We start from the raw sequence: 26,772 nt of genomic DNA on the forward strand, positions 1-26,772 counted from the left end.
AGTAAAGCTAAAATGTTTCTTGACAGAATTGCTTCGCATCAGGGGAGAAAAAATCTAGGAACAAACCATTTTTTACAGCAAATGCAGTTATGACCTCACCTCTGAATGATGTTCTTCATTTTGCTGCAATACTTCGATACAGAGTTCTGCAAGGTGAAGAACCTCTTCCAGTTTTCTAGCAGGTGTTGCTTGGTTCATGGTTTCTATATGAATATAAAATGCAAACCAAAATTGCTTTAGTTGCAAATAAGATTCAACAGTAAGAGAAAATTATGTCAGAAAGGAATGGGAATGGTGCAAAGTTACAGTTTTCTGAAGTATAAGCAATTTCACATGTTAAGGACAATCTTTTAATACAAGTAAATGCAGCTGAATGTCCAGATCACTAGAAAGAGAAAATATTTAATTCACAAAAGAATCACTGATCATTATAAACATTATCTGATTTAATATGCAAGAACTAACAGGTGCATCAATGTATTAGATGCTCAACTTCTGCAACAAGCAAGTTCTAATTCTCTTCAAGGTCAGATATACAAAGACAGCAGACAGCAGAGACCTTTTTTGTTATTGTACCATCCATACAATGCCATTCTCGCTAGATGACTCATTGCCGTCATCAGCAAGATTCATGCATTTTGCAGCAGTCATAAATTCCTAATATTTCATCTAAATAAGACACTACATTTTAGGCATATTTAAAAATAAGAAAAGTACAAAACACAATAATTATTCAAATAACTGATTTCTAATAACTAATTATTCAAATAACTGATTTTCTACCTGCTGTTCAGCAATAAAAGTGAATCTGCATTCTTTTCAGTACCCTAGTGAAAAGTAGCACTATAAAATAGAGATGTTCCAACAGAATTGACACAAGCCTACTAAAAACTCCACATAAAAGAAAACAAGGACAAATGCAAAAGCTACAAATGACAGGAGGATCACATTTTGCAGAGTAGACTTCAAAAAGAAAGGAAACAACAAAGGTAAACAAATGTAACTAAAATTCTTACAGGGCAATTAAACTCAGTTTTCAATTAAAAAAACCTCATAGGACTAGCTCACAGGAAGAGTCATGGGAGATAAGGGAAGAGACCAATTGAAATTTTTTACAATCATAGTTTAATCAGTGAAAGTAATTTGTCCAACTACATAATTTGTATCATTAGGAATAACTTCAGTATTAGCTATCTGGGCTTGTTTACTTAGCAAAGCTCTTGTCCCTCAGCGTAAACCATGGGATAGAAATGATATTGTACAATATAATCATATATATAGTATGGTCACATTAACCAGGTTTGCAGAGGAGTTATGAAGCTGATAACACAAGGGGAGTGAGAGTCTCAGGAATCCTATTTTCTCACTTTCTGTGCATGTTCATGGATCACATGAATAGCAAATCACATGAATGCATATTTTCATAAGCAGGAAATTCTGCTGACATTTCTTTCCCACTTTATGCATTCATCATGACACAGAACATTAGCAGATTAATTAAAAAACTTACATAATCTCCTTGGTGTCAGTAAGAATATCAAACTGCATGCACTAAATATTTTTAACACTTAACATTTCTGGCAAGTCAAAACAACTTTTCAGACATCTTAAAGGCAGGTGACCTTGTCCAGTTCTGCAGCACTAACACACTGATGCATAGTACCTTGATGAAATACATAGCTTTAATGCAATTTCTGAAGAAGCATTGGATTAGAGCCTCCAGCAAACATCTACTTAAAGATGACTACAAAACCACGTTGTTTTCATGCAAAAAACAAAGCAGGCATATTATTTACTGAAGCAACTAAAAAAAAATTTTCAAATCTTATCAAAACAGACCACATAAGCAGACATGTTGAAATAATATGATTTCCAAAACCACAATCAAATTCAAGAAAGAGTTATTGTATGAACATGGACCAAGCACAAAACACACATCAGGGCACAAAACACACATCAGGACACAAAACTACATTCACAGTGTCAAGATCACGGTTATTAATACTGTACTGAATTTCCAAATTCGATACTGCAGAACAAATATAAGAATATAACCACAACTATATTAATGTATCATGTCAAGTGAGATTAGAAAGGATAGGTCCAGCCCCTGTTATTTAGGTTACAGTATAAAGACTACTGTTGGATTCAGACTTCAACAGTGGTTTCTATGCTTATCCTGGACTGAAACTGCTGTTTCCTCTAGTGGATCTCCCCTCCCTGAACACACAGCAAATACTATTCATACAGCTGATATATCACTATCAGTATCACTGATGTTAAGGAGTCTTAGAAAGAAACCAGTGATATTAATACAGAGTTTGACTGGCACATCTGATTACAGCATACTCAACTCTTCATTACAAATTGAGCCTGATCTTCATAGACCTTACCAATAACCAAGTAAACAAAATAATTGCATTCATAGTTGCATTAATTCCTAACAAAACTAAACAAGCTGTAAACTATTCAACAATTATGTCCTAGAAGGGCTCCTCTAAATTAGTAAGAAAGTAATTCTAATAATTATATTGAATCTGATGTTGCATTTTTGCATTGGAGTAAGTTCACTTATTCCCACCTGGAATAAGCTCAAGACAGCCTAAAAGTGGCTATTGAACAGATAACATTATCAGTAGGGAGAGCAGAAGAAAGAGCATAGATCTACTAACTAACTGTGAGATTATCCCGAACTACCACTGTGACGAGATCATGACGAAGAGAAACACGGTCTCAGGGAAGTATTAATTCCGTTGAGCAAGGCGGTGAGGAAATGCAGTCCTGGTCATTTCTGTTGAAGTGATGAATTTTGATCAGAAATGGCATTGAAAGGATAAGAATTCTGAATTTCAATCAGAAACGGTACTGAATGGAGATTCTGGGGTTTTTTTGTATGTTTGTTTGTTTGAAAGGCATACTAAGCCTAATAAAATGAAGGATGAAAGAGGGGATCAGAAGTGTTCCCACACAGGCAATGTAGGAAGACAGTGTTCCCACAGTGGGAACACTTGGGAAGGAGAAGGCCTGCTTATGTTCAGGGATGATGCTGGCATAAAAACACATCAGTCACGATAAATGACCGAAGCCAGAAATTGCAAGGATTTCAGTCATTATGGGATTAATATTCAGGAATAGTTTTTTCAGTAGGATTAGTGTTTTTAGGAGGAAAAAGAGGATGAAAACTGTAAATTTCCTTTTGAGGCGAGTATGGCAAGTTTCTGAATGACATTTCATGGCAGGAATGACTAAAAATGTGCGACAGATTAGGCTCAATGAATTCCAGTTTCAAGTTTGCATGAAATTCCCCACGCTATTTACTATTTTCTAGTTTACTCTGAAACTATTTATTACTTGCTAAAAACATGCAAGTTTACTCTGAAACTATTTATTACTTGCTAAAAACATGCAAATTACTCTTGATGCTTCATACAGCTTTTGACAATATTTTAAAAATTGTTATTTTCCTAGAAGATTTATTGATAAGAAAAGGTGGCAGAGAATTGCACTCACTCTGCATCCTTGGACAAATCTCTCTAGTTTTGTTGTTGTTTACTTATTCGCAGAATAAATCAATATGTGGAATTTCATTTGGATGATATATGCTTCCCTACATTTTGCTTAAGCTTCATCTAAAGCTTCCTTTTTCCTCTGTAAGTTACCACATGAGCTAGTCTTTCTTCTCTGTAACTACGGACCTGTCACTTTCCAAAACCTAGTGAGTATGTGTTATGGATAACCACCATTTACATGGGCGTATAAACAAGAGGCCGCAAAGCAATTTGAGAGAAAGAGAACTAAATATTAACTTTTTTTTACCAAACAAGTAATATATTTGAAATGTAAGTACCAATAAACTGTTATCTGGAAGTTTTAGAACCTCCAAAACATCTGAGCAAAATACTGTGCTTGTCTTTATAAGCGTAAAAAAATTACAGGAATGGAAATCAGTGCTGTCAGTTTTCATTATATTCATGATGTCTTTCTCCCCACAATTACTAAAGGTTGTTAAGATGTGTTTACGCTGCTCAAACTAACAAGTTGCAGCAGGAGTCGAGTCAGTAAATATGTTGCTTGACATCTTTTAGAAATAAACAGAAAAAGCCATCAATCATCTGTTTTCAGCTTCACATTCTGCCAAAATGAAAAAGCAAGCCAGGCTTTGCAAACAACGGATGCTTTCTCAAGTACGCATTATCAGTGAGTCACATACGTACCAAGAAAATATGGTTAAATGAGCTAAGTTAACTGATTAAAACGCTACTGAAATGACAAGGTGACTGCTTCATGGAGCCTAGGGCCACAAGGGACTGTCAGATGATCCAGTCTGACCTCCTATGTCACACAGGTCAGGGAACTTCTCCCCGTTCCTCCTTTCTTGAGCCCATCAGGATGCCTAAGACCTAACAACAGTATGCCTAAAACCTAACTTAAGCTTGCTTTCCAGAAGGGAGTTTAGCCTTCAAGATGAATGTACAATCCACCTCTTTCTTTTTCTCCCCAGCACGTAAGCTGTTAAACATGTGTGTTTAGTTTCTCATTGGCATTTGCTTAGCAGAGGCACCTGCTGATTAATGAGGCGATTCTCCTCCTCGGCTAGGAGTACAGTGCAGCTAGGAGGTACCCATCTCTGGGCTGCCAGTCTCTCTGCTGTGGCACAGCAAATATCTCTTACTGGTTTTCCCTGTCCAGTATTTCATCATTCCTCCTTTTCTTTCAAACAAGCATATCCAGACCAAGACACTCAGGAAAGCCAACCTGTCTCCAGGCCAGAGGGTCTCCCACAGACCTGTGGCAGGGACATTGGAAAAAAGGCAAGTATGCTGAGAGACCCCGAGTTCACAGCACTGGTGGGCTTACAGGTACCTTCACACCCAGACGGCTAGAAGGGGCTGGAGACTTCTGTGGTCATGTTGCAGTTTAGGATTTGGTCCAGCTCATTTTATGCCAAACTGCAACAGAACATCCAGTTTGCATTGTGACCCTTCATGTAAGATAACTGGTGTTTGTTTTAATTTTCATTGGCACTGTTGCTCTGGTTGCTGGCAGCACGCAGTTGTTGTGCTACCTAACATTAATGCTACCACCATTAAAGCTGGGAGAAAGTGCAAGATGTCTACTGATGGAGGTGGCTGATCATCAACTAATTTGTTTCTATGCACGTGCCAGAATTAGACCCACAGGAGGGCAGATAATGAGATGACTGCTGGCGGTCAAGTTCTTTCTGGGATGCGCTGCACACGCAGCAGTGCACAGCCTGAGCAAGTTTGGGAGTTTCTGAAGGAATACTACCTGTTTGGATATTGTGCAGAGGGACCTAAATCTTACGTGGTTCTTTCCAAATCCAATTGCAGTACATGGAGCCTAGATGAGCTACCCTTTATTCTATGCCAGCTCTCTTGCCAAGGAATCTGACTGATTCACTGCAGATAGGAGCCTGAGAGTGAACTCATACTGATGCAGAGGGGACGACAGGGAAGCCCTGCAGTAAAGCAGGCCATAATATAATTTGATAATACAGACACATCATAATTTGAGCTGTATGGAGCCAAGTCTGCTCCAGTAGGGCCCATTAATTCGGACTTTTTGATAAGTGAAACCAGCAAGATTGCTTCTAGACTTGTATCAAAAGCAGTACAAACATCAATAAACTGGAGCTAATATATGTTATTAGACCTGAACTGACTCTGCAGAGTTAATCCACAACTGGGATAATCCACCCACAGAAAATCTCAATGAAAAAGTAAGGAATGGACATCTGGGAGGACATCCTATCTTCTTCTGGTTAAAAAAAAATTCTAGCCTTATATAAATAATGGAATTTAGCTTTAATTATGAGTTGAAACAAGTCTTTCCATGATTGCTTTCTAAGAATTCAATAGGATTTTAAATTCTAGGGACAAAAAAAAATTTAAAATTAATTACCATTATCACTTATGTACAGAGAGATTATGAGCTTTGTAGAAAGCTAGAGTTCACATCTCCTAGTCTGTAACCTATCATTTTTATAAAGTGGGTCACACTACAATGTTTTCATTTTTTAAAAATTTATCATAGTATTGAATGGAATTACCTTTGTGGGATAATCACAGGTTGTTTTTTGTTTTTTCTTGGGAATCTTGGCTCATGGAAAAAAATTGAAACAACAAATCTGACAAGGTAAAAGCAGAACAAAAAAGGCAGAGGTGAAAAGAAATATCAGTTTTTAATTGCTGATCAAAGGCACTTTATATATGATTCTTTGTATTCTGGTTTTGGCAACACAGATACAAGCAGTTGGTATTTTCTTCCTTTCCCTCACTTCTAATTTCTCTTCAAAAGGGGAAAGAACTAATGTTCTCAGCACTTTCTGTTCCTGTGGAATAAAACTCAGAGGTAACAAGCATGGCAAATTGAAGGGCTCCATGAATGAAGAGACCTGAAAAACTGACATACTAGACTGAGAGAAAACTGGCACTTGAAAGTGCAGATGTAATAGTAAGTGTTTTTAAAAAATCTAACAATTTTAGGAGTCTAAACTTAAGGGAGTTACTGAAAGATGACAACAACAAATCTAATGCTGGCAGCTAAGGGAGGAGGGAAAAGTGATTTTGACAAGTTTAAAACAAATTTTGAAGAAATGACTAATTGAGGACATAAAATTAACAGAAAACAGAATAAAATGTAAGAGATTTGCAAAGGTAGGTTGCACTAGACTTGTGCAGTAGCTTTTCTTGATAGGATATTTTCTTGTAAAAGAAATTCAGTAGATCTCATCTATTCTGACTTTAATAAAGCATTTGGTACTGTGCCTCATGGGAAAACTACCAGTTAAGCTGAAGAAAATGAGGATTAAAAAAGAAACTATATGTGTTGGATAAAGAAGCTGCCTCAAGAGAAAGGCAATAGGTAGCGTTGAGAAAGAGCAAAGAAAGGTTTCTTGAGGAATTCCTTGAAGATCCATCTTAGGGCTAAGCTTCCTTAATATTTTCACTGATGACTTCAGAATAAATATTAGGAGTGCACCGATAACACTGTTGTAAAACACTGGCAGTAGACAGCAGGGTCAAAATGCACTAACAAGAATTGGATAATTCCAAAGAATAGTAGAGAGCAACAAAATTTAATACTTTAAGAAGGAGGGCAATACATTTTGACACATGAACAGCAATAAACATTTGCTATAAACTGGGAACTTCTCAGCTGGAAATGTTTAAAGCTCTAAAGACTGGGCTGAATTAACTTTGCACAGAATGGCTGTGTGCCACAAGCATGATACAGACATCAAAAGACAAGTGTTCCTTGAATATATTAGATTAAGCATTTCTGGCATAACAGTACTACTAGTACCGTGCAAGACATCTCATGGGGATGACTTTGCACAGTTCTTGTCACCAATGTTCAAGAAGGTGGAATTCAATCTTTAATAGAGAAAGGCTCCTAAGATGATAAAAATGACAAGCAGGAGACTAAAACTCTGAGACAAAGTGATGAAAGCCTAGGTTGCATGAGTATAAAACAATTGTCTAAAAATGCATCACAGGGCAAGGAGGAATTGGAGACGATGAAATGCTAATGAAGGAGGGAACTATCCCTCCTTCATTAGGGATATAGGACAAGGTTTGCATGCTAAAAACTAGGAACTAATTTGACTGTAAGGTGATTCCTGCACCTATAGAGCAAACAGGACTTGAAATGGCCTTCACATGGGTGAAGGAGGGAGCGGAAAAGGGGAAAAGCAGTGACAAAGACTGACTCAGGCCAGCTCTTAAGAGAGGATGTGGTTAAGTTTATGAAGGAGTATCAGGACGTGGACCTAACAATCCAGGGGTTCTTTTCCAGACCTCTGCTCCAAAATTGAAATCAGGGGTATTTGCCCATATCCTCTTCTTTCCTTTTAGTTGCACAACAGAGACCAAGAAGGTGCTATGCCGCTGTGCAACTCATTCGGTTTTGTTTGTTCAGTGAAATGAACATGCATAGAGAGCTTTAATCAAGTCCTCTCCAGGTACAATGACTCTCTCCACTTGCCTTCTCGATTTCAGTAATGTTTGTAGTGTTCTTCTTTTTAAGTCAGATAGATCCTTCTGAGCCTTGAGGGTATTTACATACTACCCTTCCTTTAGAAACCTGTATGTAATGAGTATGTTAACAATCAATGTCCTTTAAAAACCAGCAAACTGTTGAGTTGCTCCTGACCTTCTATTGTATGGAGTTAACAGTTATTCAGCCTTTGGCAGTCTGTCTGATAGAAAGAAATATTGGGATGACAGTATTTGTCTGATTTGTCTTTGACCAGTTGCACACTACACTATTTGCTCTGATTTTAATTGAATTTGTTGTCATTCCTTTTATTAAAACTGATTGGCAGAGGAGCCCAGTATATCCAGTTACTACAGACTTTTAAAAATTATGAGTTAAAAGACAACGACCTAATAATTCAAATCTTTTCAATCTGTCTACTGCCTCAGAAATGAGTATCTACGGACAATGACAGATACTGCCCTGTTTGTTTCACAGCCATTTACCACTTTAATCCCTAACGCAGTCCCTTTATTTCTCCACAGCAAGGTAATGCCCTTGTGCTGAAAAATATATTTACATGTAAATTTCTATCACTTCTCTTAGGCAATGATAGCAGCACTAGCAGACTCCATTACTCCTCAGCCATTCAGATGTCAAATAAATTTAAATTGGGAAACCCATTCATTTCTGAGAAGGAATAAATAAAGTATTTCATTACTCTCTGTGTGTGTTAAAGTATGTGTATAAAATATAAGTAAAAAATATGAATACTGTATAAGGAAGGCCATCTTTTTTAAAGGAGAGAAGACAGGTGAGGGAGGCATGCAAAATTCTATAAGCTGTTCACTGGAAGCTATACAAAATGCATCTGAAGAATGCTACTTGTCCAGTTATGTTGAACATTATCTATAGGAAGACTTAACTCAAGTTAAATACTGAATAAGATAGGAAAATATGCCATACACAAAATGATCTAAAAAGTACTTTCAGGTAGCAAAGTCTCAAAGACAGCATGTACTGAAATGAAAACGGTTTATACTTAAAAAGAGATTTTCACATATTGATGCTGTGATCATCTCCTTGACAAATTATAAACCCTTGCTGCAAACTACAAGGGCATTGCATGTGAGTTCTTAGACACAGTTCAAAATTATAATAGTAGGTTTGCTGCTGTTCTCCTCATAATGGCAATTATACTGACTGAACAGATTAACTACTCTATGAGAATTTCAGCTTACATGTCGTAAGGAATGACATGCTGAACCCTGTATAACTGTCATTGCAAATGTAATTTTTATTGAAAAAAGCTGTTCTATATTCATAATAGTACAATGACATGGGAATGTTAAATAAAATGTCATCGTGACTGCAAACAAATCCTGTTGATGCAAGTGCTGCTTATATCACCGTGTCTGCCATTAAGAAAGTAACCACCATCTTCTGGGAAAGCATTCAGAGTCTTGTTCAATTGAGACTGTGAAAATGAGAGCACTTGGGGAACAGACCCGGGAACCTGGCAACCACACTGCTGAAAAAGGATTCTTGCAATAAAAAGAATTTGCATGTTCTCCTCTGTATTACCTAACAAGGACACTCCTGCAATTCAAGATTCTCTATACAGTATCTAGTGCACAAGTTAAAGGGTAAATAACAGTTATCAAGAAATAGTTTTTCCTTATTTTCCATGACAATACAATATACGGTATTAGGGTTAAGCATATTGTACATCAAGTTCATGATGAAATCTGTAGCAGTTTAGCTAGCGACACCAACAGGAGCAGGATTTGGCCCTGTTAGCCAGGCTAAACTATAATTTTATTGGTATTCCTTTCAGCTGCTTCATCTTTTGCATCAGAGAAATGGATTCAATGGGACACTAAATTCTGGTGGGACACAGCCTATTTACTCCTTTCAATAAAATTAAATTTTTCTGAGTTGTCTGATTCATTTTCAGTTGCATTTTTAGTCAGAAGCAGAATTTAATTAAGCAATTAAATTATAAACACAGCCCATAAACCTCTAGCTTCACCTAACTTACACAGTGAACTTCCATTTACTCACTGTATGTGATGGGCTTTCCTCTCATCCATTCTCTAATATAGTTATTTGCCAGGTCACTTAAGGGACAGCTTTACTATTCTATCTTAAGAACATGGCAATAGTTTCTTTCAAAGCATGCATAAACCTAATGTAAAATGACTGAAATCAGGTACGGTCTGTTTTTTGGTTTTTTTTTTTTTTTTCTTTTTTTCTGTGCTTGTAACTGCATGTCATCTGTGCTTAACGGTCTGTATTTCTAACATAATGAGCCTGAGAAAAAATAAGAATAGCGAGTGTGTGGCACAAGGAAGATTTGTACTTGAGATGATACACATTATATAAAAGTGTACAGCTGAGGTTTTAGAGTGCAAAGGTCAAAGGGCACAAACTCTAAAATTAGTTTTCTGATTTCACAAATTAACGTCAACATTTTTCTAAATTCCTGATTTGAAGAGATATTTTCTTCAATACCTATAGGCATAAAAATACTAAATGGACTATTTGTGCTATCTAGGTTTAGGTATCTTACCTAGTAGGAAAACTGTCTTAGGGTGCATTTGTATTTGATGGCATGAGATAGATCCTTTCACAGAGAAGTTGTTGAAGGAGTCTCCAAGTGCTCTTAATCACCTGCTTAACGAACCTCTCCCTGTTGATCAGAGGGGGTCAGGAGATTACCTTATCAACGTGAGCTCGTACCAACTCATCCTAACAGGCTGTGGTGTGAATACCCATACCACCAGTGCATCATCTGCTCTCTTTTTTAACACCACCAAATAGAGCTCTTCTATTTCCAGGGCATTTAAAGTTTTCAAATGAAAACCAGTGGAAGTTTTGGGAACCAATGGAATTTTTTAAATCTTCAGTTATGAACATAGACTTTAAAAAAAGTAGTTTTTATAATTTGCTAGTATTTTTGCTTGTTTACTGGCTAAAGAAGCTGCTCCTCCTAAAATGGACCATCTTTCTCCCTTCAAGCCCCTCACTGGCAAGGAGCTCCACTTTGAACTACTTTCACATAATCTTTATAGCCATCACCCCAGTCTCTCATTCCAGATGGAAAATTATTTCATCCTGAGAATACTACCAACTCAATGCCCCTTCCCATAACTGTGGTTGATATTATTTGTGGAAACCCTACAAAGCATCATGATCAGGCTTCCATTAGGTCTGTGTGTACATCTTTATAAAAGGTAAGATGAAGTAGTGTGTGCATCTATTTCATAGTATATATATGCACAGTCTCTCATACTTTTATGCAGCCAATACTACTCAGCCACAAATACTACTTCAGCTATGCTCTTTTTATGATCACTCTGTTAAATATTGGGATATAAGCACTCAAAAAACCTCTCTGCACTGTTGGAGAATATAGACCATATCAGCTTCATGAACTTAGGAACGTGAAGAACCACCATCCTCCTAACCTTCAGCTGTAACTAGAAAAATAAACATATCACTAAACAAACCTGTATCAGAGAAATGTAAGACCAGCTTTACAAAATTAATTCTGCTATCAAGACCCCATCAATAAATCCAGCAGTCCCATTAAGAAACAGATACCATTTTTGCTGATGACTATGAAATTACATTTTTCTAAATACACAAACTAATTTTGAATTTAATAGCCCAACTTTTCTGCATCACTTAGTTACACCTCTTTCACAGAAACTACAATTGCATCATATTCCAAAATATAGAATTATCTAAATTGCTAACAAATATGCACATCATAGTTAAGTATCAGTGTAAATGAAGAATGCATGGACTATACTATATCAAAATTAATTTTTATGTTTACACATGTTCTGGTCAATATCTTGATATTGTTGAAATCAACAAAAATAATAAAACAACAGACACTGTATCTCTAATACATGCAGACATGCACACAAATAGTAATCACCTGAGTCCTTTTCTGCTGTTGCTAAATATAAAAAAACAGAGAAGAAAAACATCATTACAGAAATATAACTATTTTAATTTCATTAGAGAAGAATAAATACCACATAAGAAGTTAAAATCTTCTAAAATCTTGAGTATAGCAGTGAGAGTTCTGACAGTCAGGTCACACAAGTGATGGGTTTTGTCAGCTGAGGGAGAAATGATGTATGTTTTTAGGTAGTATATTTATATTTACTAGTCCTATATAGTCTATATTTCAGGCTCACTGGCTGTGTTTGCATCCATATTGTGCCTGGGAATTTAGAAACATAAATAATAGTAAAAGAATATAAGAAAGTAAGAATATAAGAATATTATTTTTGTTAGAACATTCTTTGCATCTCTACTTTTTAGCCAGTTACTATTGGTCTATAGCTGATATTATCATGCAACAGTTGCATTTGACTGACTGATATGATGTTGTTCACTGAAGAAATATTCAAAGAATTGGACAAAAATCCCCCAAATCTATGACAGCTACATTTGAGGACATGAGTAATGTTATAAAGATAATGACTATATGCTTTCTATATGCAATGTGAGGAGTAAGCAATTAATGCAAACACTAACATGAATTACTTTCAAGAGAAGAATATAATTTCAGTGCATGGATACAATAATGCTCCCAAAAACCTAAAGAAGCAGAATGGAACCTATTGGTGAAAACCATTACATTTATATTAGTAAAAATGTAGGATATTTGTAATGACCAGACTATAGAAAGAAACCAATACAGGTCTCATTGCTACTGAAAGCCAATGTTTTTAATTTTCTGATGTTATGATGCTGGAGCCCTTCACTTTCAAATAGTACTCTACTTTATTCTCAGAAAAGTAGTCAACCTATTTCTCATTTAGGTACTAGACTTATATATACAATTATCTATTGTGCTTTGGGTTTACAATTACATGAGTGTAAAACTACTTACAGAAATCTAGTTGTGTTTCAACCAAAAGACAACAAATCAAAAAATAAATTTGCAAGTCAAAATATGGCATGGGATGGACAGCAGTTTTATTTGCTGTTCCAGCTTACTGCAGTGTTAACAGTGTGCCTATTTTAAAGTGCAAAACTTGCTACTTGCAGTGGAACTGCCACAATTGTCTAGGATATAGTTAAAAATCTTGGGCAAAGATGTGTTTACATCACCGTAAAAAACTTTTCCAATCCAATTTAGTGTGAGTTTTGTCATCTTTTAAAAATGTTTCTATTTTTATACCCATTATTTCAACAGGTTTGCTGAAAGACTGAATACTTAACATTAAAAAATCCCCTTCATGAATACAGAAAGATAAAAACTAAAGAAAACATTTATTTCTGCTTTTTCATTTTCCAGAATAGATTTAATATTCATCCTTCTTTCTTTAACACAACATGATATCATAATTAATTATGATAAACTGGTTACTAAGATGGTTTCATGTTGTTACTTCCATGATATAATACTGGTTGCTATAGTGATGAGATGGGTTTTTTGTTAATCACTTGTGAGATTGGTTAACTCATGTTTTTCAGAGAATTTGAGCAGAAATGGAAAAAGGAAAAAAAGTTGGGTTTATAATACTGCTAAACATGAGGCTTCTTCATTTTGCTGCTATGATAACTATTTCTTCTAGTGTATTGCTAGAAATACATGCAATAAAAAAACATAATATGCATAAATTTTGGATTTTTTTAAAGCAGAATTCATCTTTCATATTTTTTCCTGTTAATTGACTCCACCTCCAAAAATCCTGTTATATAGATGTGCACACACTGTCTTCTATTCCTGAATACATCTATACAGGTATATCTCAAGGTGTCTGCGCTTTATGGAGAATAACAGATGTGTCTTGACAAGGCATTTGACTATTATGACTTTTTGTTCTATATAAGGTTTACAAATAGTAAAATGACATTGTGTACCCTAGCCATTTTTTTTGAGCAAAATCTTAGTTAATTTCATGATATCTTTCTAGAACATACCTAAACTCCAGAAAACCTTATGATTACCATCAAATCTAGTATTTTGTCCCATTAATTCATTCAGAAAATCAGGATGTAATTAAGGTTTTAATCATCAGATTATTATTATACATCTGACAATACAACAGCAAAAATAAATAACACTTATCTATCTGTCTGCCTTAAAGTACATCAGAAAAGCATCTATACCCGGAGTTTTCAAGTTTCAAGGTACTGTCACTGCTGTTAAGGAAAGAATTTCCTGTCAGTAGTTTAATTACTAGAAATAGTTAGAGAAATAAAAAATAACCCATAAACAACCTTTTAGATTTATGGAGAACTCAAAAGTAAGAACAAAGGGCAACTTAAATTAGGAAGTCCTAGTCTTCCATTCAAACAGGGTCCCAGGAGGCATATTAAAGCACTGAATAGGAAAAAGCTCCATAGTTCACCAGCTGAGATTTTAATGAGACATTTCCCCTTGCTGTGGAAGGGGTTTGTTCTGGAAAGGGAAAAGGCTGCTCATAGAATATTCAGTTAATAGGCATTGTTGGCTTTTACAGCCACTTTGGCAGTTGATTGCTGTACTAACCTTCTATTTTGGCATATTCTGTAAGTCGAGTGTAATTGATCAAGGCAGCCTTCTCCAGACATTTTCTAACCACTTTCTTCACCTCTTCTGCTGGTATGGGAGTGGCAATATCTTTCATTAAAACCTGTGCCAGAGACAATTATACCGCTTGGTTATAGTCATTACCCAAAACCCAAGGGAAAAGGATAAAAGTATCCTAAAGGTACTACAGAACTGATAATGATTAAAGGCAGAAATCAAAAAGGAACTATTTCAGCTGGTGGAACTAGATATTTGTCTTTGAAGTTTTCTGTTCAGCCCTGGTTTGACTGCCTATATGGTATTTATATACAATGCCCCTACTGTCTGGCATCTTGCAGCATGCCAGTCAGTCTTTGTTTGGGTGACGCTAAGACCAGTATAAGAAGAGCATTCTGTGGATGGGCTCGATCATGGTGCTCACTAAACATGTGGATGTGGAGATTTGCTTGGTTCTCACCTGTGGAAAAGCTTCCACCATTGCGTAACTATTGACTCTTCAACAGTGTAAAGGAGAAACTGAACAACACCATCAGAGCTAGCTAATACCGACTTGCTTCTCCTCCTTCATAAAGTTATTCAAATTCAACACGTCCTTGCTGTGAAAAACAGTCATCTATAGTAGGCAGGGAAAACATTGAACTTCTGGTGGGATATTTTATTACGGACAAGTAGAAGAACAGATCATATAAAGCTTTTCAAAACCTGCCAGTTTTTAAAGCCTATTCATTTTTAAAATATAGGACTTCGATAAAATGGATCACCTGTTGCAAGTGAGGTAAACTGAGAATATATACCTCTTCATATGAATGCAACATTATATACTCTGGATTACTATAAAAAATGGAATAAATATTGTTAATAATTCACTTGCATTTTTACTTTAATTCTATACTCCATTAACTTTCAACAGGTAGGTGTAAACAAAACTCATTATGTTTTTACCACATTTTAATGTAAATAATAAAATTTCAGATAACTCACAACCATTTAAAAATGCTTCTCCAACAGATCTCCAGACAAGCTACACCCTTATAGACCCTTTTGTTAACTTGTTCTTTTTTAATGAGTAACTTCTGGGTTATCAACAAGTGAAAATACAGTCTTCAAAACCTTTTATTCTGCATCTGATTTTTTTCAAAATTTTCAGAGACAGGTAAAAGAAATTGTTTCTAACTCAGTCTGCATCGACAAGTACAGGAATGCACATTTATTCCCAGTCAAGACTGACAATGGTGTTGCTTGAGCACCAGATAGAGTACCATTGCCATTTGTAACAGCAGGAAGAGTGAGAGGAAATAGCTGTTTCATGTAACACAAAGCAATCTACACAGCACTACAGTCGCTGAGGTTATAAGTGAAAGGAAACATATATATCCAGACTTTCTATGTATTTTTTAACATGGCAGAGGTTTTCTAAGACAGAATCTCTATCTATGGAGTGTTCTGCAGTGCAGAACAACTGACACTCCCCAGGGCCAGACGTCTCAGATTTTGGCAAAGCTACACAGACTGGGATCTAAGCTTTTTTTTAAATTCATACCTTCATCACGCTCCTGCTGACACAATTCCTCTGGAATCTCTGCAGGAATTTAAAGTTCTCTTTCCTCAGAGATGACTGAGATGCATTTACCATTATGAGGTCTTCTCCCTTCCAGTCAATACAAGAGGATTTGCTGGGCAGGAGTTTATATTTATAGCTGCCCGTGTTAGTTTTGCTGCATATAGCTTTTTCTTATTAAATTGACTCAGATTATGCATTTATGGAAGATTATTTGGATTATATAGAAGCTTTTTAATGTTTCATATCAGTGTAGACAACACCATCAGCATGGAAGCCATAAAAAACAGGAAAGGGGGGCTGTAGACTAGACTTGTACTACTTTAGAAGTAATGCTGGGTAATCAAATTATAAAGAAACAGAGAGTCACTACAGTGGCTTGAAGTGAAAGTCTAATAAAAGTCCTACAGAAAACAGCTGTTTGCCTCTGTGGAAGACAATGAGAAAAAACCTCCCAGTGAACAATTAAAACCAGTAGTAAAATACCTGAGAAGACATGAGTCTGCTTTCAGCAGCCTGAAGGTGAAAGAAAAATGCAGGCTTAGTACTCAAGCAGAATTTAAAATATGTTCTCAAACTTACCCTTTCAAGTAATGAAAGTGTGGCTTTTAAAGCTCCTTCAGGACGTCCAAAAGGAAAACAGTATCTTAAAAAAAAAAAAAAAGAGGAAGAGAAAATTATCAGAATTATAATAACTAAGTTAAGAATTTATTTTGAGATGTAACTGTACACAACTTGCATTACTGTGAAGGATATTTAATGGTCTCTGATGAGCTAAATTGTCATCTTCTTGGAAAGAGAGACTATTTCTCATGTAGTCATGACAGCTACTGGAGCTGTGAAGTAGCACTCTGTATATTATATCTTCTTTTAATATTGGGATGAAGATAAGGGTAAAATGTCAGATATTTAAGTTTCTAGAGAAATATGGGAATAAAAATGCCTGCAGATATTCCATAATTTTTCCTAATATATTATAAATAGCTTGGAAAAGCATTTAATGTTATCTTGAAATTTATCAGCTACAACTTAAACCATACCCACTTCTGTCTTGATACTTCTAAAATGATGTAAATTAAAAAGTAAACCCATTGATAGCTTTGTTTTTCATTTTTGTCTACTGAATGATCCAATATATCAGGTCAATGAGACTACAAAGCTCAGGCAACTGTAACCTTTCTTAATCCTGTCTGTAAAATCTTGCTGGGATATCCCCAATTGGGAAAAGGATTTTTTACTTTGCTGAGATTATTTTTTTCTTATTATTACTCACTGAGCATGGTAGCCTCATATTCTAATGTTTTCCAATAATAAAATCTTTTCTAATGATAAAAGGATTCAGACCAGTGAATTTTATATATACATTTTGTTCAGCCAAAATAAAGCCCTGTAAATGAGGTAAAAAAAGGATTTCCTACAGCGAGACTTCTGGTATTTGCTTTGCCTCATTTTGTTTCTTTCTTACTGTAGTGCTAACAATTTTTGAGGACAGGTTAACAAATTAGCAAAGCAGATTTAATGACCCTTAGGCGTTTAAGTCATCTTAAAACAGAACACATCTTTAGGTGTTTTGTCTCCTCTCCCTTTGCAGTATATTTCCACAATCCTTGACTTGTCTTTCCCACTGTTTATTCCTATCAATCTCTAACGTAGTTTTTGAATAGATGTCACTCAATTATACTTAATATTTCAAATCAAAGACTTCCTTCCATGTATGTTCTGCAATGTAAATAACGTAAGAAGCTTCCAAAACCCAATCAGTTTTAAGTTCATGATGCAGACAGAAGTCCCACAGTAGAACAGGGGTTACTCAGTTTATTGCAGAGACAATAAGTATGCGTACAACATGGGCAGCAAGCTTATGTGTGCAGTTGGTGCAAGGAGCTTCTCACAGAGGACAGTTGTTCTCTTGAGATAAGCAGCTTAAAGAAAAGGAAATGTTCACAGTAAGGGCCTAAAGGGACACTCTGAGCAGTGCTGCTTCCAGTGTTACAGCCTCTATGCTGTTGAGGAGGCAGGGAAGCAGCATCTTGCTGGCAAGGAGAAATTCGATCTCTTGGATGAAACCCCCATGGCCCATTTCACACTGTTGGCTGTGGCAAGGATGCTCCCACAGCTGAGGGGATCTTTAAGGATAGGGAGACATAGATGGTGACAGTAGTCAACTCAATTATTAGACAACTGGGTCTGTGACATCCAAGAGGACCAAGCAGCTAGTTAGTTGATGCGTATAAAGGTAGTGGACATCAGGAGATGTTTATATAAGTTACCTAGGGGAGAACAAAGGAGTAGCACCCATGGTCTACATTAGTACCAGCAACATACAGAAGTGTAGGAGGAACACTCCAGAGATAAAATTCACACAGCCAGGCAAGAGGTTAAAGTCCCAGACCCTCACAGCATCTTTCTCTGAAATATTGGCTCTTCCACATTTGATGCCTGAGAGGCAGGCAGAGATCTGAAGTCTCAGTGGGTAGGTAAGATGACAGAGAGGAAAGGTTTAAGTACCTTAATAACTGGGAAATACTTTGGATGAGAGCCACCAGCACAGGATAAGCTGACTGCATCTTAATCATAAAGGAGGCAGGCTGATAGCAATGAAAATTAAAATTAAAAAAGGCCATAGGGGAGTATTACAACTGGAAGCTGGCAGGTTAGCTGACAGGCGTGTGAGAGCATCTTTTTCAGATGGGTGTGACCTAGTGACCTAGGTGGACATAGCAAATATTCAGTGCATCTCTGAAAAGACAGGAAGAGAAATACACTCTTCTGTTAAACTGTCCGCAATGACAGCTGACCAGTGCATGCAATGCTAAGCAACGGAGCAAGGGCAAAGCTTAGACAAGTTCTGACATATTAAAAATAAAGTGCTGGTGATTCTTTAAAGTCTGTATCACTGACCCCTTAATGAGGATGATGAAAGTGATCAGGAAATGTTAAGTGAGATTAGAGGAGCTGCAAATTGATGACAAATAGTAAGAGATTTCAACTATACATGTGTACACTTGATCAATGTCTCATTAGGATGAGATATAATGATAATATTTTGGGACACCGTTTCGAATTGCTTCCTTGGACAGCTAATTTAGGACCCACAAGAAAAGATGCTATTCTGGATTTGGTCTCAAATGTGAACAGGATATAGTTTGAGAGGTGCAGAGCAGGAGAGGTGCTCTGTAGTAGTGATCATACAACAATAAAATTTAATAATGTACCAAAAGAGAACAGGCCAAAAAAATTCAGTACACGTACATTCAGTACATGTATATTCAATTTCAGAAATGGGACCTATGAAGAAATGAAGAACTTGAAAAACAAAAGGCAGAACCTTAAAGGATCAATCAAAAAAGCAGGAAACCTACAAGGAGCCTGAGGGAAATTAAAAAAGTAGGAGCCCAAGTCAAACTCATGCCACAATAAAAAGAAAAAGTGGTCAAATAAACCCAAACAAAAAACCCCCTGTATGTGACTCCATGAGGAAGATAAAGAGGTTATTGTAGAGAATGTGGCATTTAAAACTGTCAAACCTATCCGAACAAGGAGGACATGAAAGTCTCCCAAATATTCTAGGGCACATGTGAACAGCACGGATGCTCAAACTGACAGTAGAAAGAACAGTTGAAGCAGGAAGCCAGCCTGGTAGATGGTGGGACTGCCCAGTGACAAGGACTACAAGGCATTCAGGGACAGTAACGCCAAAGCAGAGAAACTCAGTGCATGCTTTGCATCAATCTTTACTGCAGAATCTATTTTTAAAAATGTTGAGCATTTCAGTTATCACAACAATTTTGATGGATTGAAATAAGGAGTGGTTTTAATACCATGTTTTCTTAAGAAAGCAATATCACAGCCAAGGTTATTCTTTGTTAATTAATGATACAGGTGAACCTTTTACATTACTTGAGTCAAGGTTTTCTTTAAAAGTCTTATGCCATTTTTTTATCAGGATGTCCTGTATCGTGACTCTATATGCTTTATAAATTCAGATTCCAGGGCAGCATTGATTCTTCCTTCTACCAGTATTATGGCAGTATCCTCATTTAAATCCAGACATTCCACCTAATTTTTTTTTATTTCTAACATTTGTTCAGAGAAAGATATAATAATTGCTCTTCACCTGGCAGAGCACTGTTTGCCTATCTTGATTAAATAGGGTTTTAAGGCAAACCTTAAAGTCCTCTGAAGGATGGAGACATTCATCTTTGAATGACACATTTAATTGCTCTCAAGGAGGAGTTTCTAACATTGTTTGAATTCCCTCAAAACCCACCAAGACTGAGGCAGAAATATCCTATGGTCACTGATACAGCCAAAGTTCATCAACGTACTCTAGTGTGCACGTAAGCAGACATGATGGGTTTACCTTTATTTGTTCCAACTCAAATAATTATTTAGACATTATTATACATTTTATAATTAGTTCTATGCTCGTGAAGGTCTGAAGGTGAACAGAATTATTCTCAAGATGCCCAGCCTCCCTTCTTGTTCCCCCATCTCCCTCCTCTCTCTGTACACATTCAGAAGCCTGCTGCTTCAGTATTTTTTGGGTCACAGCTACTCTCACTGACCTCACCATTGTGTATGAGTAAAAGTACTTATATTCATTGGAAATTACAGCCATTGTGTTTCTACCACAAACTTGACAGGATATGGTCATAAGTATGCCAATCGCAGGCCAGAGGTTTTCTCCCAGCTCCAATACTCCATTATTTTTTTTGTAGCAAGCATGAGAAGATTGTCACAGAAACAAGATTTCCTTCCACCTGCAGATGATGTTCTTTGTCAGTACTCTCCTCCTGCCTTTCCAAGACCTGGGTAGGAAGCACTTTGTCCTGTGCTGTTCTGTATTGCTTCTCTGGTAAGAGCTATTTAATCCCATGGATGACAGGAAACAGGAAATGTGTCAGGGAAGAATGTTTAAAGGAAATAAAGGAAGGAAGCATCATTTTTTTCCCCAAAGGAATACCTTCCAAGGAGAATCCTAGCTCTCTTTAGTTTTAATACAGAGATGAAGTCCCAAGTGAAGACTGCTATGTCCTCTATGCTCAAAAAATCCCCAACCACCTAGTTATCAACATGACAGATACCAGTGAATGCTAGACATTTACCCCATCAAACCAGAGGGGCATCCAACAAACTTATAGCCAACCTTGTCAAACAAAAGAAAGCTGTTTCACACAGCACTATTTAAACTGTGGAACTGGTTGTCATAAGGTGATACAGAGACAAAAAAATCTATAAATACATTCTAAAAAAGGATTAGATTAACAGAATAATGGCAGATAGGTTGGCTTAGTGTGATAAACTAACAGATTTGGTGGTCTACATGCCATTTTTATGCTAAGCTTCATAAACCATCAATTGCTAGAAAATAGAAGGAAATACCACCCCAAGTTTGCTCTGTTTCTTGTACTCCTTCCCTAAACATCTTCTGCTGGTACTGACAGTCCTTACATATGACAAACTCTTTATTGAGTATGATGGACCTTAGCTGATTTAGGAAAGGTAAGTATATCATGAAACCAAGAAAATGACATTAGACATCTAGAAAAGTTTTAGCTGCCTTGTATCAAAGATGTTCTCTACTCATACGATTTTCTGATCATTACTAATCCAGAAATTCCTACGGCTCAGTCATTTTCATTCAGACAATTTTCTTAGTTAGCATTATAGAAAGCTTAAAGTTTAAAAGCATCAACAAAAATCAGGCCTATATTCTTGCACAATCTTTTCTACCATAGAAAAATACAACTCACATGATACACAAATAAATTTTAAGCACAATCACTTTTGTAAATAAATCATTCCACATTTCATAAATTTAAAATTTCTTTGCAGATAGACTATTTTATTTTCACTCCAATTGTTCAAGACCAAAATTGAACACCATGAGAAAATTCTTCCAGAAAAAACTTAGTATTCATTGAATAAATTATACACTCACCTGAAGTGGCTTATTTGGTTTTCTAAAAGGGAGGAAAGTCTGTCCTTAATTTCCTCAAACCTTTCTTTCTCTTCAACAGATACTGTTCCAATTCCATCTGGCCTGTAATATTAAATATTTAATAATTGTTGATAGCTCTTCACTCTGATTCCTCTTTAAACAGTGATCTTTATTTTTTTTATTTTTAAAGTGTTCAGTTAACATGTGTGCTAACTCTCCTTTCCCCTTTCCCATTGCCTTGAAGGATAACTAACTTGTGAATATAAAGAACAGACTGCAACTAGACAAACAATTAAACTTCTGAGCTGTACTTTTAAATTCAGGTCCTAAGTTTCTACCTGATCCCAATATGAACACAAGGTAGCATGTATTTCTCCCAAATAATTCCCAAAGATATGTAATATCCTTTATCAAGAAAATTAGTACTATTGGCACAGTAGAGGGGCCTACACAGACCTTGTTGAATTTCAACTCCTTGAATCTTCCAGATATTTTCCCGGAGGCACAATATATCTGAAAGTGATTTTAAAATAAAGGTGGGAAGCAAACTACAGTGAGAAAAGCCAGAGCAGGCAACACCTAGGAACTCCCCTGCTTAGAGTGAGCACAGATTTTTTTGATCCCTTATCCCATACTGACAAACAGCAGCATGTAAACAAGACTTCCATATAAATACAGCATAAAGGATGTAACAAAGAAATAGTCTAAAAAACAAAATCACTGGCAGTTTTTTAAACATAAATTTTTAAGTCCCAATAATTAATAATAAGCCTTGCATTAAGTATGTTAAGCACATACTTGGTCTAAAGTCTTAGCCTAAAGGTGTTATGAATGTATTTATATTAAAGTAATGACAAAATTGAAGAAATCTAAATACATATTTCCCAAATGGTATTTTTGCCATGCAGTCACAACTTCTCCACATACAGCATGCTTTAAAAAGAACTATCTGAAAACTTCCTGTTACTCTCTTAACTTCCAGCTCCAGGGTAACAACAGCTACTGCTTCCCACCTGAGTTTATGACCCTGACACCAAGTGCAAATCTGCCCTGTACCTCCTCCAGAGCCTCCAAAGCTGTATCTCAATGTTTCTAGAACTGAGGAAATTGTAGTAAAATGGCATGAAGAAGGACAACGTTCTAGGAATGTTCTAAGAATCATTCTAGGATTCTATGAACATGTTTTTGCTAAATTGTTACTTTAACTTTCTGCACTATACTTAAATCTAGGAGGGATAAGTTGCTACCTGATCATGACATAAACAATTCTCTCACCCTTTAAATCACTTATATTTGTGATCTGTCAAGTCAAGGTGGAAAGAATGCCTGAACTCCTTAAATTATTGTGAAGACAACAATAAAAATCAGATATGGTGGAGGTATGAGTAACCAGGCACATCAATATACTATTGTATAAATTTGATGTGAAAGAGCAAATAACTTATCTTTTTTCTTTTGATGGGTGCCAGGATACTTTACCTCAGCCTTCTGACAGATGGAACGGGCTCAAATTTAAGTAAATTGCACTGTCTGATTTCATTGTCAGGAGAGATCGTGCTCTGGAGTGATAAAGCAAATAGTTCTGTCATATTAAACCTCGCTGAGGCATGTCATATATATGACAGAAAAGACCTGGGGGTCCAGATAACAGTAAGTGAAAAAGGTGAGCCAGTAGGATGTCATATCTGTCAACCTGAACTAAGGCTAGGATCACTACGTACCAGGGACCTGTCACTTCACTGAGTTTGTTGTCATCAAGAACCTCACTGACAACACCTAAAATTTTCAGAACTGTTAAATATATTTTCAGTGGATGTTTGCATAGAAGCAGATGTCCCAGAAGAAAAAGAAAGAGAACACAAAAAGGTGTTAGAAAAATGTACCATCTATAGCGCTGAAAAACTTGTGTCTTGAACACATGCTTTTAGAAAACAGCACAAACTCTGAATCATTATTTTGTTTCTTCCTGTTAGCCTTATTGTAACAAGCAGAATATAAAAATGCATGTTTGCAACAAAGTTCTGAGACACATGTTGTGCTGGTGATCATTTTTTGCTACTCTTGGGAATATCTATCTACTACTGAGAAAAAAGAATCCACAGAAAAAGAATCTGACTCTGAGAGGAGCTCAGAGAGAAAAAATAGATAAATAGTTTCAAAATTTCCACTCATTTTGTCTTCTAGATACTTTTCTTTAATTGCTTTAAAGACAGAATAAAATAAAATAGCACTGTTTTGAGCTGGTTATTTTTATTTATAAATTACTGTGCCTGCCAAGAAAATCAGACTCAAGCAGTCATTTGGTTTTCAAAGGTTTAGGTGATCCATAAAATGCGCCTTTCCTACTATCCCAAATGTTATGGATAGTGGTTTGGACTTGATTTTTTTCAATTCAAAACCAGTATTCAGCTTTCTTACTGCATCCTGGGACCTCTCTTCCAAGAACTCAGCCAAGAAAAGTGACTGTCTTAAGAATAGTTTTCATTTTAACGTTATCTTCTCAAGAAGGTAAAGGGAGAGTGAATTTTCCTTTCCTCCACATTCTTTTCCTCCTTATTCTTCACAACTGCTTTTGGGATTAGAGAACTAGATGAAACAGTGAACACTCAAAACCTGAGTCTCTCTCTCACTTATATTAGTTCTCCATTTTGTCAGAACTCTGTCAATTGGATTTGGATTGGCCTGTCTTGTCTGCTTAGATCACAGTCTAACTGGCACAGACGTAATGTTGTCTCTGGTCACATCTCAAATTGCTTAAATCACTCAGACTTAAATATCGAAAGAGATTTGAAATAAATACCTCATGAACTAGAGCTAGTAAATTCAAGTGGGAAGTAGCTGTTCGACCATAAGACACTTAAATAATGACACCAAAAATAGAGGTTGACCAGAATTTTTAAAGAAACCTTTACTGTGACAATCTTGCAAGATTGCTGTCCTGATGGCAGTTACTCTAGGGAAGCTGATTGATTAGGTGGTGTATTTAGGTTATCCTCTGGGAATGGACTGTGTTTCCTCACTTGATATAATCCTTTAAGGCTTGGAGTACCCTCTAGAAATATTTTGCTGTCTAGAGGTCCTAAAACCTGTAGTAATTTGCAGAGGTCACTTGATGCATTGTAGGATTAAGATTCTTGTGAATAGCTATGGCAGGTGAGATAAAAATGGTACTCCAGTTCCAATGGGAATTAGATACGATGGACACTGGGTTGACTGTAGATTGTTTCCAGCCTTCAACTTTGGAAACAGCTTCTCCTAGTGGCTTCTCAGAGAGTGAATTGTTATCTCAAGCAAGACTGCTTTGTTGAGAGAGCCTTGTGAAATACCAACTGAACATGACTGACTTTGCTTTTTTCCTCTGGAACATTGTTGGTACTGGTGCTTTTGGCATATTTGCATATTTTAAAAATATTTAAAGTCTTTTCAATGAGCTTTCCTCATTAAAAACATAGACCATCACTTTGGTCTGTCATGAAGAGAAAAGAGTATGAGGAGAGGAATGCACAGATTGATATTCTAACATGTACAAACACACACACACACACATAGATGAGAATGGAAAGGCTGACCAAAAGAATCTGCCAGAGAAAGATGAGAAATTATGATGAAAAACAAAATACAAGAAAAATACTTCAGCTAAGGTCTTACTTCAAGACATTTATATAATAAACTACATTTCAAGGGCACAGGAAAAACAAAAGCAAAACTTAAATGTCATCTTGCCTCCTAGAAACAAATTGTTTTAGAAGACTTCAGTGCTTTCTAAGAGCTCTTGTTTTTGAATTCAGCAGGACGCACAATAAAATGGAAGAACAGCGACAATTTTCAAATTAGCAAGATATAAGTTTGACTTTTTGTTTCTCAGTAAACTGAAAATTAAATTGTTTAGAATTTTGATATAGAGGTTTTATTATCTATTTATAGGACTTTAATATCCAAAGACTTTAATATGCAAATTTTTCTTTAAAACACAGTTGCATTAATTAAGGCTTTTGCACAGTCCATGGTTTATGTTAGACAAATCTAAGAAAAAACAATGATTTACATTATCAGCTTAGAAGCAGGCAGAGCAGACCTCTTTTTATTAACAGAAAATGAAGCGAGCAAATTATCACGTGGCATTTAAACACAGCTTTAACCAGCAGGCACTTGAAGAGCTAGCATTTTGTTGTTTATATTAACCATTCTTCAAATATTCTGACAAAAAAAATGGCACAATAGAGCCTTCTGTTGTACGCATTTTTCAGGCTGATCCTACATCTGCTTATAGGTCATACCCTCTTTTTCACAAGTGAACGAAAAAGACCAATTCTGAAGGCCACTAAAACAGATTAAGATGATAAATCAGGTTAATTTTAATGATCTTTTACGCAGTTATATTTTAGGTGGGATTCATTAATGCCCTTCTACTGAAAAGCTAAGCATGTACTAATATATGATCATTCTACCCAAAGTATAAGGGTATGTATTGGCATTAATCAGTTGAAATTAATGACAAAACAATGTATAATGTTTAGGAAAGGTGAGAGTATGTAATAGCATTAGCTGTTCTTTCATTGCCTAAGATGGCAAGTATTACCTTAACTATGCAGAACTTTGTTCTAATATTTCTTAATAATGTGTGAATTGTGATTAATTTTCTACTGATAATTTCTCTGAGGCTTTTCAGAAGCAGATTTGGTTTGGCATGTTGAAAAATGTACCTCTGTTAATATTGTAGTGAGGACA

General features: G+C 36.1%; 2 protein-coding genes across 10 annotated transcripts in view; both read right to left on the reverse strand.

Moving 5' to 3' along the window:
- Window positions 1–26,772, reverse strand: part of AASS (aminoadipate-semialdehyde synthase) — a 512,915-nt gene that overhangs the window by 142,902 nt on the left and 343,241 nt on the right. The gene's annotated exons all lie outside the window — the stretch shown is intronic.
- The window catches only part of CADPS2 (calcium dependent secretion activator 2), a 333,579-nt gene that overhangs the window by 67,318 nt on the left and 239,489 nt on the right, over window positions 1–26,772 (reverse strand). For 4 of the 8 annotated variants that reach the window (XM_052790485.1, XM_052790484.1, XM_052790480.1 and 1 more), the window contains exons 14-18: window positions 22,045–22,146; window positions 16,683–16,746; window positions 14,522–14,645; window positions 11,948–11,968; window positions 100–203 (exon numbers count right to left, since the gene is read on the reverse strand). In XM_052790485.1, coding sequence (XP_052646445.1) covers window positions 100–203; window positions 11,948–11,968; window positions 14,522–14,645; window positions 16,683–16,746; window positions 22,045–22,146 — 415 coding nt within the window. The remainder of the gene's footprint in view (window positions 1–99; window positions 204–11,947; window positions 11,969–14,521; window positions 14,646–16,682; window positions 16,747–22,044; window positions 22,147–26,772) is intronic. The other 4 variants (XM_052790487.1, XM_052790486.1, XM_052790483.1 and 1 more) reach the window with 1 other exon arrangement.

This window comes from Harpia harpyja, chromosome 6 (assembly GCF_026419915.1).
Source record: "Harpia harpyja isolate bHarHar1 chromosome 6, bHarHar1 primary haplotype, whole genome shotgun sequence".
In the NCBI taxonomy this organism is placed as follows: Eukaryota; Metazoa; Chordata; class Aves; order Accipitriformes; family Accipitridae; genus Harpia; species Harpia harpyja.